This window comes from Setaria viridis, chromosome 5 (genome assembly GCF_005286985.2).
Source record: "Setaria viridis chromosome 5, Setaria_viridis_v4.0, whole genome shotgun sequence".
Lineage (NCBI taxonomy): Eukaryota > Viridiplantae > Streptophyta > Magnoliopsida > Poales > Poaceae > Setaria > Setaria viridis.
Genome location: NC_048267.2, coordinates 4,964,480 through 4,980,714, shown reverse-complemented (window position 1 = coordinate 4,980,714; position 16,235 = coordinate 4,964,480). Strand labels below are relative to the sequence as shown.

The 16,235-nt window shown below is 43.1% G+C and overlaps 3 protein-coding genes across 3 annotated transcripts; all 3 read right to left on the bottom strand.

Annotated features, from left to right (window-relative positions):
* Window positions 1–2,605: 2,605 nt before the first annotated feature.
* Window positions 2,606–7,388, bottom strand: LOC117857216 (uncharacterized). The gene is made up of 14 exons (XM_034739737.2): window positions 7,184–7,388; window positions 6,610–6,686; window positions 6,411–6,488; window positions 6,245–6,323; window positions 5,981–6,048; window positions 5,694–5,795; window positions 4,797–4,886; window positions 4,649–4,723; window positions 4,533–4,565; window positions 4,372–4,452; window positions 4,067–4,120; window positions 3,917–3,988; window positions 3,774–3,845; window positions 2,606–3,097 (listed from the first exon to the last, which is right to left on the bottom strand). Exons 1-14 carry the CDS (start codon window positions 7,218–7,220, stop codon window positions 2,942–2,944), a joined length of 1,074 nt encoding a protein of 357 aa, XP_034595628.1. The 5' UTR covers window positions 7,221–7,388; the 3' UTR covers window positions 2,606–2,941.
* Window positions 7,389–9,359: 1,971 nt separating this feature from the next.
* Window positions 9,360–10,950, bottom strand: LOC117857217 (small ribosomal subunit protein uS7). Its single transcript, XM_034739738.2, has 4 exons — window positions 10,780–10,950; window positions 10,416–10,687; window positions 9,702–9,905; window positions 9,360–9,603 (listed from the first exon to the last, which is right to left on the bottom strand). Exons 1-4 carry the CDS (start codon window positions 10,846–10,848, stop codon window positions 9,549–9,551), a joined length of 600 nt encoding a protein of 199 aa, XP_034595629.1. The 5' UTR covers window positions 10,849–10,950; the 3' UTR covers window positions 9,360–9,548.
* Window positions 10,951–11,478: 528 nt separating this feature from the next.
* On the bottom strand, window positions 11,479–16,031 carry LOC117858912 (uncharacterized). Its single transcript, XM_034742066.1, has 7 exons — window positions 15,249–16,031; window positions 14,615–14,706; window positions 13,814–14,514; window positions 13,041–13,111; window positions 12,539–12,628; window positions 12,275–12,451; window positions 11,479–12,069 (listed from the first exon to the last, which is right to left on the bottom strand). Exons 1-7 carry the CDS (start codon window positions 15,657–15,659, stop codon window positions 12,010–12,012), a joined length of 1,602 nt encoding a protein of 533 aa, XP_034597957.1. The 5' UTR covers window positions 15,660–16,031; the 3' UTR covers window positions 11,479–12,009.
* Window positions 16,032–16,235: the final 204 nt, after the last annotated feature.

Genomic DNA, 16,235 nt, shown 5'->3' with positions numbered 1-16,235 from the left:
CCGGCTTCGATTCCGGCGGCTCCCAAGCTATCGTAATTCTCTAGGGGCTCCTCGTGCCCAGGTAGGGTTGCTGGCGGTGACGATGAGGATGGCGATGATGAGGAGCTTTGCACTCACCATCTCGATCGGCTTCTATAGTAGTATTGGATTAACTAGCGATGCGAGTAATGCGATTGTCATATTGGAAATGAGGGCATGCATCCATCCTGCAAGTCAATCAAATTGATGGATCCACTACTCCATCTCCATCATCATAAATCAAGCCTTGAAATTCTCCCAGTCGTCCTCGCTAGTCTCCGTATCATCTTCACCAATTATAAGTAAACAAGTGCATGACCACCTTATATGTTCTAGATGCAAACTAGTATATGTCATACATATTAAATGAGCCCCACGTAAGATGTTTTTTTATATGGCATAGAGTAAAAAAAAGAGAGAAGAAAATTATATTTTTGTAAGAGATATAGTTTGGGCCTGATATCCAATATTAGAAAAATATTCTCATAGACACAAGTACGTAACAATTAATTGTGTTGAGTTGTATAGGAAATAACAATAGGAATATACGGTACAATATACTGTAGGAGTTGTTTCCACACACCTATTTAATACTGTTCTAGCGTCATGGCAATCTTGGATATAGCACCGTATTACAATGCACGAAGATCAGCCTTAGCTTGATATTCTAGTATTTAATAATATACACGTCCTTTACTAAAACATTATTTTTAGAAAGACAGATGTAATACTTGTTGTTTGTACTCCATTTGATTGAAAATATAAACATTTTTAATTTTATCCTAAATCAAATTATATTAAGTTTAACCAAATTTATATAAACAATATCAACCTCTACCATATTAAAAAAGTACACTATAAAAACATATTTTATAATGGATTTCATAATACTAATTCAATATTGTAATATTATATTTCCTTTCTATGAACTTAATTAAATCAAATATTATTTGACTTGAAAAAATAGAAATGCTTATATTCATGATGGAAGAAGTACGCGTTACTTAGTCAAAATATACTTGCTATTCGCATTATGTTTAGCGGAAGTGAGCCTAGAAAAAAATGCACCAGCCACGAAAAGAGAGAGAAACATGACACTCCAGCCAAAGCTTTCCAAAGATTTCGAGATTGACAAAGTCATCATAGGCGCCTCACTGTCGATAGTCATGTCGCCTGCCACTGAAAAATAACACCAGTTAAATCCTCAAATAACATGTTCCAGTTCCACAACAAATAACCTTACCAGCTAAGCTACACTCATTTCACACGTACGTGCACTTTAACCATAAAAATTGCTAAAGTCGTGGCGTAGCCATATGTTACAAGGACAAACTATGAAATATTGCTGAAAAAAACTTGGCACCTACTTATCTGGAAGAGTAATTTTTTAAAAAATCAGAGTATACTTTAATATTAATTCTCACCGTTTTCAAAATCTACTATGTTCTCACCTAAGTTGCACCGAGATTTTATCCATATTTTCTATCAGAACATATTTAGAAGGCATAAAAGAAATTACAAATTAGCAAAGTAATTCTAAATAACAATTTATACATATGCTTTTCTCGTATTAATAATTAGTCACATCCAAGTTTGATCCGATGCGCGAACTGAGCGTAGCCAGTTGGTAAGGATTCTTGTGGTGGAACCCACTCACCAGGATTCGAGTCCTCGACCGACTCGACACTGGTGCTCGCATTTTTCTAAATTTATTTCAAGATTTAACCGGTGCAATTCTTTTATTGGTAGGCGACGTGCCCATCTACAGCAAGTGTGCGTACGTGTTTGTGAGCGTCTATTACTGTATGATTCGGAAAAAAAAAAGTTTGATCTGACACGCATCCAACATCAAATATTCGCAGGCTTTGTTTCAGAGTATGCTTTAGAGCAACTCTAGCAATAGTTGCTGCTCAATAATTAGTCAAATCCAAGTTTTATACGAGGCGCACCCAACATCAAATATTCGCTGCACCTCGCCGTGCATCAAGAAACAAGGCAGATATCCGAGCAATTTGAATGTCGTCTGGAAGAGCCTTAATCCAGCTCTGCACGTTTGGAAGCGGGCTTAAAGCTATACATCTGCATCGTGCACGCCTTTACACAAATAGTCAACTGACATAATGTAACATCTAGCCTATGGACCATTTGACTAGGCCAGTGGGCCAACAATTTGGAGTATCACGCATGGTTATGGTAGCTCTTCAAATTGGAAGTGGAGAGTAAATAAAATCAACTTAAATGGCTAGCTCTAGGAAGCATTGCAACCTTAGATTAATCCTTTTACGTGAAGCGAGAACGAAAGTGTAAACATGTTGCAGTGTAGATATAGTCCACTCAGTGTACAAAGTGGGTATGAGTCGTTTTCCTAGGTTGGGTCATTACACATAAGTACAGCATGCATAACTTAAGACAGCAAAGGTACGATCACAACTTATGAATGCATGAACCATTTATTTTGTTGGCTTTGCTCTAAAGCATATGGTGCATGTTGCTCTTGCATCCAGATACGGCTGCAGCTGCAAGAACAATGCTGCTCGCATGCTATCCAAGCAACATCCAGCAGGTAAGAGTCCAACAAAGCAAAAAATTTAGTTGCAAGTGCTCCTTGCCCAAAATGTATTCTGGTAGTACTGTCACGGTAATTACAACATCATAAGCCACTGCAATATACAGCCCCTCCCATCCACAGGGAACCATGTTTCTCTTCCAGCATCTAGATCAACAGCATAATTTAAACTGTGATGTAGTTCTGTTCTTGGCATCGAGGAGTTGCTTTGCAAGGTAATTAGTTCCTACAAAAATTCTCAATTCCCAATAGGAAAAGGGAGCCGTCCTTTTGGCAACCGCCATGTTTTCTACCTACATATACAGCTCAAGGTGATGTCCTCTGGATAAAAAAGCTACCTATCTGAGCACATACGTCTCAGCTTGCGTAGCTCCTTAGAAAGCCAAACCCACCGAACAGGGTTGAACTAGTAGATCTTCTGGGGCTCGGTTCTGCTGAGCTTGGCGCACCACTTGGTAACTCAGAGGATCCTTCCTTCATAGAACTTGCTCTGCTAAAAGCACCCTGGTGATCCTGCACATGTAAAGAATCATAACTTAAGCTGTTGCCGCTTCTGAGTATAAGGGAAAAAAATGTAACTGGTATGTTTAGCAAAACGAAACTGTAACTCTGTTTCTATCGCTGCATGAATGCAAATTAGTACCATCACATTGCACAAAATATCTCTACAAGTACAAACTGTGACCACATGATACTTGGTCAGCTAGGTGAAAGGTGGACTGTCAAAGTTCAACAGCAAACACAGTTGGTACATTTTTCTTAAAGCTATTCTTGTACTTTACTGCTTTACGAACCCTTAAACCTATATTAGTTTCATCATGTTATTTATTACTAAATTTTACCATTTTCTGATTGAAATGTAAAGCACAAAGTGCAAATACAATACTACTGTATGTGGCAACATGGCAGAACCAGAGGTTTAAAGTTTGTTACAGAGAGTTAGGAGACGACAAATACATTATAATGAACAGTGAGAATAGACAAACAAAACATATTATCACAATTCATAACATATAAAACTGTCTTCAATGTGTTTTTTTGAGTATATGCTACTGCTGTGAGCACCATTTGCACATATTATAGACAAATAATAATATGTCTTATCAATGTGCACGGTGGTCATTAGATAGAACAACCATAACCGAAACTAATCAAAATCACAAAGTGCGTAAGTTGGTCGTGATCTTACTCTTTTAGGTGGCATTGTAGTTCCAACTAGCATACTAAGTCCTGATGCTGACATGGTTGTAGAGCGCACAACCTACAAAAGCAAATTATATCAGATGGAACAAGCCAGGTCAATTGTATGCTCCAACAAGAAACCAAACTGACCTTTGGTGCCTCAGCTCTAGGTGATTGGGCTGATGGAGACTCTGGTTCCAAAGCGGGGGGCAAGGAAGCAGCCTGTGGTAACAAAACAAAGGATCGATAAGCGAAGATCCAAATTATAAAAACTGTAGGAAGGTATCTCAGTAATTTTACCCTAGCAGCTCTCTCTGAGGATTCAATAGCAGGACGAGGAGTTGATGATGTAACCTGAAAATCGTATGAATAGCAATCAACAAGGATGAAACAAGATATTTGTCAAATTGAGTAAAATGCATCGCAGTTGGTATCACCCTGAAATCTGTGCAAAAATGGCACCTTCATTAATTTTCAATTAAATAAAGTTGTGTATGGGATTACAAGAGATACAAGGTCCAAGCTTATCACAGGCCATAGAAATATGACAATGTTCACAACAATTTTTTAGTAAAAACTGAATCAGGTACACTGTGTCAACTTGCCTGACGAGTATCAGCTTTCGGGCTCTGTTCCAATTTTTTAGTGAATTCGCACAAGTCATATATTCCTCGTGTTGTACGATCCTATGACATTTCAGTAAGAGATTAGAAACATATGAGTCACTGGAGAAAATTAAGTTGCAGTGATGTAAATGTCTACTTACTTGAGTATAAGCTAGGCGTCCAAGTTTTGTCTCCTGCAACACAACAGGTAATCAGTCTGTACATAGCACTGAGACTGAATCAGTTCATCTCGAACAAAAACATTTAATGTACCTACCAGATTACGAACTACAAGATGAACTGACTCCATGTCCTTCTGGAAGGCACTTAGATCTCCATGGATGATTGTAACCTATGAAATAATTTTGTATCAGTCTCCACTAAATTACACCAAACTGATAAAGAGTATGAAGGTAATTTCAAACCTCATTCCTTGTTGCTTCTGTAATTTCTTGGCATTCATCTAAAGTACAATCTACACGATCAATCCTTCCAGCAAGATGTCTCTTTGCAGCCTGATATCAGAATATTTCACATTAGTAGAGTTCTGGTTGCAACGGTAAAGTCATAACATCTAGATGTTACCATAAAAGAAAATTAATTTAATGACTGGAGGCATAACCAGTGAAGCCTAGAAATCTTTCTTTATCTTATTGGGTTCATTTCCCTCTCTTTCCGTTCAATGTAGGCATAGGCACTTAGTGGAAGTATACAAGAATTAATCTATATATCAGAAACTATGATAGGGATATGCACATATAGATAAACTAAAAAACTGGACATAAGCATACTCCCTCTATTTCTATGTACTTGACACTTCTGACCAAAACTTTTGTTTCCAAAAACTTGACTCTCTCATAGGCATACTTTCCCAAATTTCTTATGTTAAGCCTACCAATCATATTTTTAATACGTCATTTAATGCAGAGGGTGTGGTGGTCAACTTCCACTCAAAAATGACTCTAGATAGTACATATTGTGTGCTTGAGTGCACTGGTAAAAAATGCCACGAATATGGACACAGCAGGAATACAAATATCAGGTATGGAAACATAAGAAAGCATCACAAAATAGGAAACAACCATTGTAAGAACGGCTATGGACTTGTCCTTTGATATTCAAACTGAACAGCCTTTGATGTAGGGAGGTGTATTTGTTTTTTAGTTTGGGAGACCAAATAAATACAATTAACAAATTTTAGAAACTTGTACAGTACTTAGTTCAAAGGGTATGAATAAAATATGTGGATCACTACAATGCTCATCTCAGAACTTGAAGGTCTAATAGTAACATTACTGTGAAAGATGGAAGAAGAATCTTACATGAACACTTTCCGAAACCTGATCCACTTGTTTCCCCACTGCATTGCAAGCATCAGTAAAGCCACGCTTCGTCACAAACATCATATCAGAAAGTTTCCACCCCTGTAATCATCAAGTAAGCTCTGATGGAATTGACAATGGCCAAAACATCAAATGGCACAGTAGGAATTGCTTGGGCACTTAAATGATAAGAAAGAAAATTTGCAGCCTGCAGTACGATCTAGTTCAGATTTAATTAATAAACTTTGCTAGCAATAACCTTTCACAAAATGAAAAAAAATGTGTACCTTCCATCTAATGAATAAATAGCCAATAGCTCCAATAACAACAGCTGTAATACCATACGCGCCAGGGCCTGCAAAAGAAAATTTTTGCTATCATTGGTACAAAAGTCAATGAATTTACTTGAAAACTAAAATAACAACAGAACCAACAAGAGGAGCAGCTTTCAGATAAATAATAGCAGGTAAAAGATCATAAAATGTAGAAGATAAAGCAAAGTATGAATTAATTTGTCAGAAACAGGATGGCAAACAACAGAAAGCACTAACCAGGTCTACCGTCAACAGTGACAATAGCAACATGGTTTGATTTAGACAGCATGTTCAGCTCCTCTCTGAGATAATTGACCTGAAGCATTTGTTTTAATGAGTTATTTCTCTGGATACATGGAACTGGTGTTCAAAGCATAGAAAGAGAAGTTGGCATGCAAAAAACCTGAGTCAACAACTGAGCAGTGTGCGGACTGCTGGTAGACGGCCCATCCTTGCTTTGCTTGGCACCCTTGGTCATGAACTAAATATGAGAGGAGAAAACAGGTGATGAGCTAAAACTAACTAATATCGAATTTACTGAAACTGGCTGTAAGGAGGGGAAGCATAACAAGGGGTGATGCAACAGAGATAGGGAGGGGGACCTTGAAAGCACCGGAGATTACATCCTTGAAGTCCGGAAGGCTGGACTCACCGCCTGTCAGTACTGTTCCAACGATTCCTGCAAAAGGGAAGCGTGATGGATTGATGGTGAGACACTGAAGCATTCAAGCTAGCAGCAACAGTAATATAAGCTAGCAACAATGTCTGTCAGACCCCCTGCACTGCAGTGTATCAGCTTGCTTCTTCTCAATCAATTGCGTAAAGCTAGTCATTTGCAAATCGATTAAAAAAAGAGCCACTTTAAATCTATTAGGCTGCTAGCTTGCGTAGCATGGAGGTAGGATCCACATACTAACTAATTGAAAAGAGCATGTCGCTGCACTACACTAGAGTGCTCTAGCCTAGCTCAATCTGAAGCGGGGAGCAACCCAATCGGTTCGATTGCAAGGAAGGAGTCTGAGTCCTCCAAAAAGCACGCCTCGCGCCGCCGGGGGGCTAAAGCAAGAGCGAACCGGAAGAACCCTAGAAGCGAGTACAAGCCTCCCGCCCTCGAATCGAAGATAAGGCAGAGGGCGGGAGGCGAACGAAGAGGAGCGGGGGGCGGGGCGCGCGTACCGGAGCCGATGACGATGGCGACCTTGCCGAACACCATGGCCGCCGCTCACTGGTGGAGCGCTCGCCCAGCGCTGCCTCTGTGCCTGCCGCCTTTGCCGTGCCTTCCGCCGGGACCCGCGAGGGAGGCGGAGAGAGAGAGAGGAGGGGGGGATCCAGCAGCTACAAGGGGGAGGAGGAGGGCACGGCCGCAGGGACGGCTAGCTAGGGTTCGTGCGCGGTCGGGTCAGCTTGTTTGGCTGGTCCGGTTCGAGCCGGCCCGCTCGGTCCGTCGGGGGCGCCCTTGGTGGGTGGGTGGACGGTCACGATGCGATGGGGGCGGTGGCGGCTAATCGAGATGGGCGAGGGGCACTCGTGGACCCTGCGGACACCGGATGGAAGCGGAACGGGACGGGACGGGAATCCTTGTGCTGTGTGTTGTTTGCTGGTGGCCACGGACACACGAGCGAAGAACCTGACCGGTTGTCTTGGAAACCAAGAAAGAAAAGGCCTGGACTTTCATGGTTAAATAAAAAAAGGAGAGGGAGAGAGAGCCAGAAAGGCATGGACTTTCGTTGTTACAAGAAAAAAAAAAGAGCGGATGGAAACACCGGATATTCTTAGAATTGTTTTGATTCTACGAACCTAATTTATTTGTGTTATCGTGGATTTATCACTCCTCATTTTTATCAAAGGTTTATAATTTGTTGTTTGTCTTCTTACCACTTTCATTGACTTTCACATAGGTGGAGCTCCTCATACAGCAGAGTGGGGTAGCTGCCGCAGCTATCGTCGAAGCAATCACCCCTCCCCATGGCGATCGCGGTGGCCGGAGTATCGACTGAAGGTGCAGATCGGGGTCGGATGGCTGGAGGAGGAAGAAAACCCTATATTAGACCGGCAGCCGGGAGTAGTCGACAGCCCAATTACTTTTCGACCCAGCAGCCAGCACCGTGCACACCTATTTGATGTGTCGTCTCAACCTAAGGCAACGAGCAACAATAAAGAACCCAAGGCCCTGCATTCCCATGCCTATCGCCGGCTGCCGTGGTGCTGCCTCTTATCCTAGTTCCTAGGCCTGCCGCGGCTGCCCTACTTTGTGGCATCGGAGATCAAGAAGGGCGCAAGTCGCAACTTCATGGAGGCCGGGCTAGGGGAGGAAATTATAGAGTGCCGCACAGCTCGTTGCCTTGTTCTTCTATTCAATTCGCATTCATGAGATGGTAGGTCACAAAGACAGGCAAAAGAGAGCAACAAGCAAAGCAACCAAGCCATTGGTTCTAGATTTCTGGTTGCTTATTTGTGAGTAGTTCAAGTCTCTACATGCTTTCTTGGTGTCTACAACAAGCTAGTGCTAGTAGCTTGTACTTCCTCCATCCCAAATTACTATTCGTTTTGACTTTTCTAATACAGAGCAAAAGTAACGTATCTAGAAAAATCAAAACAAATGTAATTTGGAACGGATGGAGTATGATACAATTTTACTGTTGGATTTATGGATTTAATTGATGCCTACTAGCTAGCTTGCTAATCTAACTTGCGCTGCTTAACGAATTAGGTTTTTAGGACAATTTATGTTTGTGGCGAAGGATGCCCCACCTAAAATTCTAAGCTTGCTCCGCCACTGCTTTCGTATGCTTTTGTAATGCACGGATTTTTACCTGCGCCTGAAACTATTATGCTCTAACCTTCTAGGCACGATGGAGGGAATTATTATTTTTTACTAAAGATTCTTTTTATATCGAAGGGACAATCCATGCTAACTCGTTAGGCTTGTGTCAGATTTGAGAAGAATGATATGTATTTTTTATGTAGTAACCTGCTGGCATTACATTTGAAATCGAGAGGTTGCAGCAGCAACAATTAGAGAAGCCGGGGCTAGTATAATTTTGAAATTACCAAATCTACTCGTTCTTCCAGTCTAAAACAAGGTTTTGTTCGTTCTCATAGGCTTCAAATTAATAGCAATCAATCAAAAAATCACGACTATACCACCCAACAATCATATGACGGGCAAACTTTGTCAACCAATATCGCATACACAAACCAATCGCAGATACGATTGCCGCCCAGAAACAGCGAACCGGAGATGACTCAAGCTAACGAGTACTGTGTTTGCAACCAGTTCGCCTTTGCAAGAAGTGCACAAGATCACAATGACAACCATCAGAGGAGGCACGCATAAAGGAATCCAGGAGCATAGACCAAGAATTGGTGTTCGATAAACCAGGCACCCCAAACAACTACATTTCTCAGTAATTTTCATTGTTCATTGAAAGCAAAACCTCGGCTAGGTCTCAAAAAGTCTAAACATTGGGTAAAACAAAAACCAGAACAACCGCCAGCAACATAATAATAGCTCCAGTGCACCAGGATACACAAGCTCCTCTCAACGGTTGGCCTTGGCAACACGCTCGATCTCATCCTTCTTCTTGATAGCATAGCTGCAACAAGAATTGACACAAATGAGCACAAGTTCACATCACATGGATTAACCCAAAACCATGATAAGAAACAAGCAAACTGAAATGTTCTGGTATACCTGTTGGATGAGCCCTTGGCGGCGTTGATCAATTCATCTGCAAGGCACTCAGCAATGGTCTTGATGTTCCTGAAAGCACTCTCCCTGGCACCAGTGGTGAGGAGGTAGATGGCCTGGTTAACCCTCCTCAGGGGTGAGATATCCACAGCCTGCCTCCTCACAACACCAGCAGAACCAATACGGGTGGCATCCTCACGTGGCCCACTGCAAGACATAGCAGCACCTCCTGTTAGTTTGAAATCTCAGAACCAACCTGTAAACAATAGCTACAGAGATTTTCTTGATAGAAGTTTAATGCCACAATAACTACCAAGCACAATGTAAACAAATGACTAAGAAGTCTCAGATCATACACTAGACAACAAATGGCATTTTGAATGGCAACAATTAAGTGATATTGATTAACTATCCATGAGTCGACCTTCCATGTCCAAAACAACCAGTAGCACTCAGCTTAAAGATTTGCTTATGCATTAGCAACAACAGGATTTGACTTGACTCTTGAGAATTTTGCGCTAACACATTTATTTTGAATCTCAACAGCTCAGCATGGTCACGCTATCAGAAACAATCGATTAACTGAGTAAAGCTAGCATGAAACTAATTTATAATTCGACATCGAGGTCCAATCAAATAACACTAAAAATCAGTTTTAGACTAAGGGCACAAGCACAATGATTCAGAAAGAGGGAGGGCAGGAGGACTAAAGGGTACCTGTTGATGATGGCATCCACGACGACCTGGATGGGGTTGGAGTCGGTGAGCAGGTGAATGATCTCCAAGGTGTGCTTCATGATGCGGACGGCCATGACCTTCTTGCCGTTGTTGCGGCCGTGCATCATCAGCGAGTTGGTAAGGCGCTCGACGATGGGGCACTGCGCCTTGCGGAAGCGCTTCTTCGAGTAGCGGCCCGCGGTGTGGGGCAGGTACGTCGCGTGCTTCATCGCCGACACCGCCAGGTAGTCGTTCAGCGAGATGTCGTTCACCTGGAGATCCCATTGCACAAGTTCAATCCACTGCTAGCAGCAGCAGCAGGCTAGAGAATCGAAGCGGAAGAGATGAAGAGCCATTCGCGTACCTGGACATCATCGAAGGTCCAGCGGTTGAAGAGCTTCACCTCCTGCTGCGGCTGCTCCACCTCCGCCATAGCTGAGAACGAGAGGGCGATGCGCTTGCTGCGGCTGCTGCGCGTTGGCGAGGCGGCGGCGGCGGCGGGGAGCGAGGAAACCCTAGCGAGGACTCGGCTCGCGGCGGGTGAGAGGTGGCTTTTAATAGGAGAATGGCGCCCGGACTAGGGTTTCTGATCCGACGGCTGTCCGCTCACCTTCTGGACGGAGACAGATGGTCGGCCCATGCCTTTGAGCCCAGCCGTTCTTTCTCAAGACAAATGGGCCATCCTAATTGGGCCTCTCCTGAACCGGTGTAGGCAAGTGTGCTCCTGAACCGGCCGTTATGCTAAGTGTAAAACTTGAACTTTACGAATGAATCAACGAATGCTTTCCTCTAAAAAAAAGCAAAGGCCATTTCCAAAAAAAAAAAACAAGAAAGGCCTCTCGAAAGAAAACACAATGTTGCTCTGCTGCTGTCTGTACTGTTTTTTGAAATAAAGAAAATTCCACAAATACGAAATATTCCCCTAAATGTGTATTAAAAATGTTTCTCTAAAAAAATTAACTTTACAATTACAAAGATGAATAACATGATTTTTCCCCCTCACATTCAAACTGAGCCATTAAGTTTTGAAATGTGGAACTGAAACACACTGAACCCATCAACATTCACAAAACGCTTGTTTATCCATTGCATAATAAAGAATAATAGCCGTGTTTCCTGGTCTCCTCATTTCCAAATTGAAATTGGCACCAAGGGAGGTGAAAGGAAGTGCTACAATCAAATACATACATTGATAGCCACCCAATCACCATCTATACAACTCAAGAAAAGAATAGGCATCCCATCTCGGAAATCAAAGTGGAACACAGACACCAGACCTGACCTCTGAAGCAGCCAGCTCCAACTTAAAAACGGCAATGCAATTCCCCATCTCTCGCTTCAACCCTGATGCTACAACCTTGCAACCTCACTCTGTACAATTTCCACTTGTCGCTAACTACATTCTGATATAGACAATCCCTCTCGGGGAGCATGGTCGTGATGGAACCATCGCTCATGATCACTGATGCTCCAGCAGCACAAAAAGTTTCATTCAGGTTTATGCAAAGGGATAGGATCTATCCATGCTGAAACAGCTGTGTATGACTTAAAGCATTGCATTACAATGAACCATTCCATCCAGAACCTTCATCCATCACGGCTGTCTAGAACTGCTTGGCTGCTGCATCTCTCCAACTCTTTCGATTTCAATTGCCTGCAGCAGTACCATTGCACAAATTTATTCCTAAGGGAGTTTAGCCGAAACTCTAAAAGTATAGCATGAGCAGCATTAAGACAATTGAATGGGAGAAGAAATGAACATACTAAGCTGCACAAAGTAAATACCATGGTGTAAACATATTCAACTTTACTAAATGCCTGATACATAAAGATCAAATAAAGAAGAAGAAACATTGTACCATATCAGCAGGCTTCTTGGGTTTGCTTCCACTGGAGGTTCCTCTTCTAATAGGCTTTCTTCTTTTGTGGAAGGAACCGTGCAGGGAATCCATCACTGAAGCTTCAGGCCACTTGCCGCTTCTATCAGTTGGATCCAAGTTGCTAGGACCCCATGTGTACATGACAAACTTCCGCACCTGTTAGTGGTGAGATCAATATGGCTTATTGATCAAGCAGGCAGTTGGATAGATACAGCCTCATCCTTGGATCAAGATGTGTTTTACCTTGTTCCAATTTCGCTGAGCACGTTGTTTGCTCAGAATTTTCAGCATTCTGGTATCCTCATTACGGAGCTTCTTTATCCTACCTTCACACTGAAATGTCAACTTGTTAATTGTGCACATGGTTGCCTGCTAAATCATTGTCCATGCTAATGCACAGAAAAATGCATGGTGATTCCTTAGTTTAAGTGTCACAAAGGGTAGGAAGTTTTGCGTGGTGTGACTATGTGAACAACAATACCACCTCTGTCCCAAAATTAGTGCAATTCTGGCTATGCACATGGACAGGCAGCAATGCACTTATTTTGGGATGGAGGTAGTAGCAAAAAGTTGTACCGATGAATCTGAAGTGGATCAGTAAATGGTAAAAATGGGTTTCAAGGAAATCAAAATTTCTTATTAAAGTTGCAGGCTAACATGTCACGCAATATGTATAGTTTCACTGACAAATGAAATAGTAAATTATTGACATAATATAACCATAAATACAGGTAGGACGACTTACTTGAGCCATGAGGCACAGGAAAATTGCCACACTGAAGGCATACAGACCACCAATACTCGCAATTATACTAACTGCAGATAACAACTACTGTTATATGGGAGAAAAACAAAGTGGAACTACGCAGATTATTAGCTCAAGTTCTACTTCATAGCATGTGTGACCAGTAGTGAATTCTACTGGGCAATGGGCACTTGAGACAACATTTTCACATGGGTCCACTGGATTATAAAACAGGCATATAACTGAGAGGTCACAAAAGTACCATCCATTGCTTCATTATGCTTTATGGTTGTTTTAATTTTCAAGGACATAGGAAATCAACCTATGGAATTGACCTAAAACGTGCTTATGGATAAAGAAACCTATGGAAACGATCTAAAATGTCTTCTGGATAAAGTATTTTTAGAGATGGAAAAGTAATGATCAATGAGTTACTGTAACCGTGTTCAGGATTGAGTTAACTTCAGAAGGCTAGGCATTATTGCTCTACTAAACGAGGCCAATACCGATTTGGAACGAGATTTCCTACATGCTAAACTACAAATGCATTGATCTAAATGCTTCAAACAGCTAGATCAACATTACACATCATGACCTAGATCTAAACAATCCAGACTCTGATGTATTTAGTAATGTGATCTATAGTTACATTGATATCATGATTTGTAATTCATCAATGAGAAAATAAAAACTTTGCTACTCCATAGACCAGAACCGTAAATCATGCAAAATATACACTCCAAAAAAGGTCAGATTGGCTTCATGAAGCTCACCTGGGCCTAAGACGCTTTCATTGCTGATCTCCACGATATAGTCAGAAAGATAACTTATGTAGAGTGTAGTATTTATCACTCCATCACTAGGATTCTGCAGGGAAGCATTTAAGCTGCCCACATCTGAAAAGGTAGAACCTTGAGTGAAGTCCTGAAGAAGTGGCTGCAAGAGCTTCAAGCCATGATGGTTGTTGTATATTTGAGGAAACAATTGAATCTTGAGCACATTGGAGTCTCGTCCTCTGAAAGTCTTCAGCTTGTCATCAACAAAATTGTTAGAGCTTATTGTACCACTCACAAAGCTGACGTCACTGTTATCTCCATGTTGCTTTGCAGTCAGGTTAAACTGGAAGCCAACAGCGGCAGCTGGTTGCCTTGGCAGGTCAACAAATTGCCAGGATACATAATGGTCTCTTGGAGGGATTCGGCAACCATTGCACTTGAGTGTAATAGATGGTCCATCGCTTGTGTTCTGGCAACTGTAGGTCAAGAGTGTTGACAGAGGCTGCACCCTGAAGTCCATAAACCCAGGAGTTCCCATTGCTATTGTAGAAGGTGCGACTGCTTGAGCGCAGGACATGCTTGAGACAGTGGTTATGTGAAACTCGAGATCATTCACAAAATCCAGCAAATCCGGAGCATTAGCTGGTTTAACTCGATGTACTTCGACACTGCGTCTTTTGATGGCTTGATACAGCAGCCTGCAACAATCGAGTAAAGAGTAATCCATGAGCTTTATTACCAAGGGAGCAGCTAATGCCAAATTGCCAATATAAAAAAAAAATCATGAACGTCACTTACACGGTGACTAATCCGAGGAAGAGTATCAAGGTAGCCACCGAGAACGTACCACCCAGCTCTGTTTTTCTTTTCCTCAGTACCTGCTGGTCTTCCTGGGTTTCCAGAAGTTAAATAATACAACTTTCAGATGAGAAAAAACAAGAGGGAATTTTGCTACAAATAAATAAGATAAATGCTCCATGTGATGAGTGGTGGCGTAATGTGCGTATGGTTCAAAGGTAAAGCAGGGTCACAGTGACCCACGTATGAACGTCAAGGGCAAGAGGAAATGGAGGTCAAGTTGACCCAGAAAGGAAGGGGAATTTCCAAGAAATCCAAGGACAGGAGTGCCATGGAAACGAAGCAACCCAAGGCGTCCAAAACGAGTGTACAAAGTGGCGAAGCAATCAAAGATGGATTAATCCGAAACGCGGCGGCGAAGCAAACCAAGCGAGGCGGGGAATTCCTAATCCATTGGCCCGGCCGGAAAGAATAAGCAGCAGCAGGGAGGCGGGGAAGCGAGCGAAATTGCAAGCTTAATAATTCACGAGAATTGAAAGAAATTGATTACAGATGAAATATTACGATGAAAAATGTGAGAAATGGAAGGAAATTAATATGATGTTGCGGTGGTAGGTTTAGAAGGGACACAGACCGCATAGTGGTTGTTGTCGAAGATGCAGTCGAGGCGGCTGATCCAAAACCGGGAATCGAAGAGCTTCTTGTGGCGGGCGGGGTCCCGGCCGACGAACCTAGCGGCGGCGCAGAAGGCGAACCATGCGAGGAGCGCGGCGAGCGCGGCCCAGAGGAGGACGGCCTGGGACTGGGTGAGGCGGCGGACGACGTCGAGGGAGAGGACGGGAGTGAGGAAGTAGAAGCTCTGGTTCCGCGTCGCGCCCACGGACCCCACGTGCCAGTCGCCGAACCCGTCGCCGTCCCCGCCGCCGCCCAGCAGCGGCGCGCAGCTGCTGTTGCCGCCGCTGCTGTTGGCGCGGAGGTAGTACCCGGGGTCGCAGGCGCAGAGTGTGGCGTTGTAGGCGAACATGTGCGCCGCCGCGCACGCCATGGCCCAAGAAAGCGCCTTTCTGCTGCTGGCGCGGCGAGACTGGCTGCTGCCGACGCAATGGTAGAAGGTTGGTTCGACCAATTGCCGCGCTCGAGCCTACCAAGGTCGATCGAGCAAGAAAGACATGGAAGGATGGATGGAAAAAAGCCGGGGTGCTAGGAATCGAATCGGGTGCTTTGCTTTGCTGTGCTTTGTGCCGCCAGGTGCCAGCTCCAAACCTCCAATCCTCCCCCTGCCCGGCTGCTTTTTCTTTTCCTCCCGTTGGTTGGTCGGAGGTGGTGGGGGCGAAGGAGACGAGAGAGCTGCGGAGTGCGGACAGAGAAGAGAAGAGTCCACCAGGTTCTCTCATCAGAGTTTGAGACAGCTTGCTCGACTGAACAAAGTATACCTGCACAAAATAATGCACGAGCTCGGAGTAGATACGAGCCGTTGTCAGCCAGCTCATCCTGCTCCTGTGTTTACTTTGTATAGGAAAAAGTCGTTGACAGGTTGGATTCGATATGGGAATTGGCTATTTGAAACTAGCCAGTAGCAATTTTGTGGGGAATTGAGGTACAAAGTTGACGGTATAGTTTC

Coding starts and splice junctions, on each gene's coding strand:
- LOC117857216 (XM_034739737.2), bottom strand. CDS start 7,220: ATGGTGTTCGGCAAGGTCGCCATCGTCATCGGCTCCG. Junction 6,489..6,609: donor TAATCTCCGGTGCTTTCAAG/GTCCCCCTCCCT, acceptor TCTCATATTTAG/TTCATGACCAAGGGTGCCAA. Junction 3,989..4,066: donor CCTCAGAGAGAGCTGCTAGG/GTAAAATTACTG, acceptor TTGTTACCACAG/GCTGCTTCCTTGCCCCCCGC.
- LOC117857217 (XM_034739738.2), bottom strand. CDS start 10,848: ATGGCGGAGGTGGAGCAGCCGCAGCAGGAGGTGAAGCTCTTCAACCGC. Junction 10,688..10,779: donor GGACCTTCGATGATGTCCAG/GTACGCGAATGG, acceptor TGGGATCTCCAG/GTGAACGACATCTCGCTGAA. Junction 9,604..9,701: donor GCCAAGGGCTCATCCAACAG/GTATACCAGAAC, acceptor TTCTTGTTGCAG/CTATGCTATCAAGAAGAAGG.
- LOC117858912 (XM_034742066.1), bottom strand. CDS start 15,659: ATGGCGTGCGCGGCGGCGCACATGTTCGCCTACAACGCCACACTCTGC. Junction 14,515..14,614: donor TTCCTCGGATTAGTCACCGT/GTAAGTGACGTT, acceptor CGATTGTTGCAG/GCTGCTGTATCAAGCCATCA. Junction 12,452..12,538: donor CTCAGCGAAATTGGAACAAG/GTAAAACACATC, acceptor CACCACTAACAG/GTGCGGAAGTTTGTCATGTA.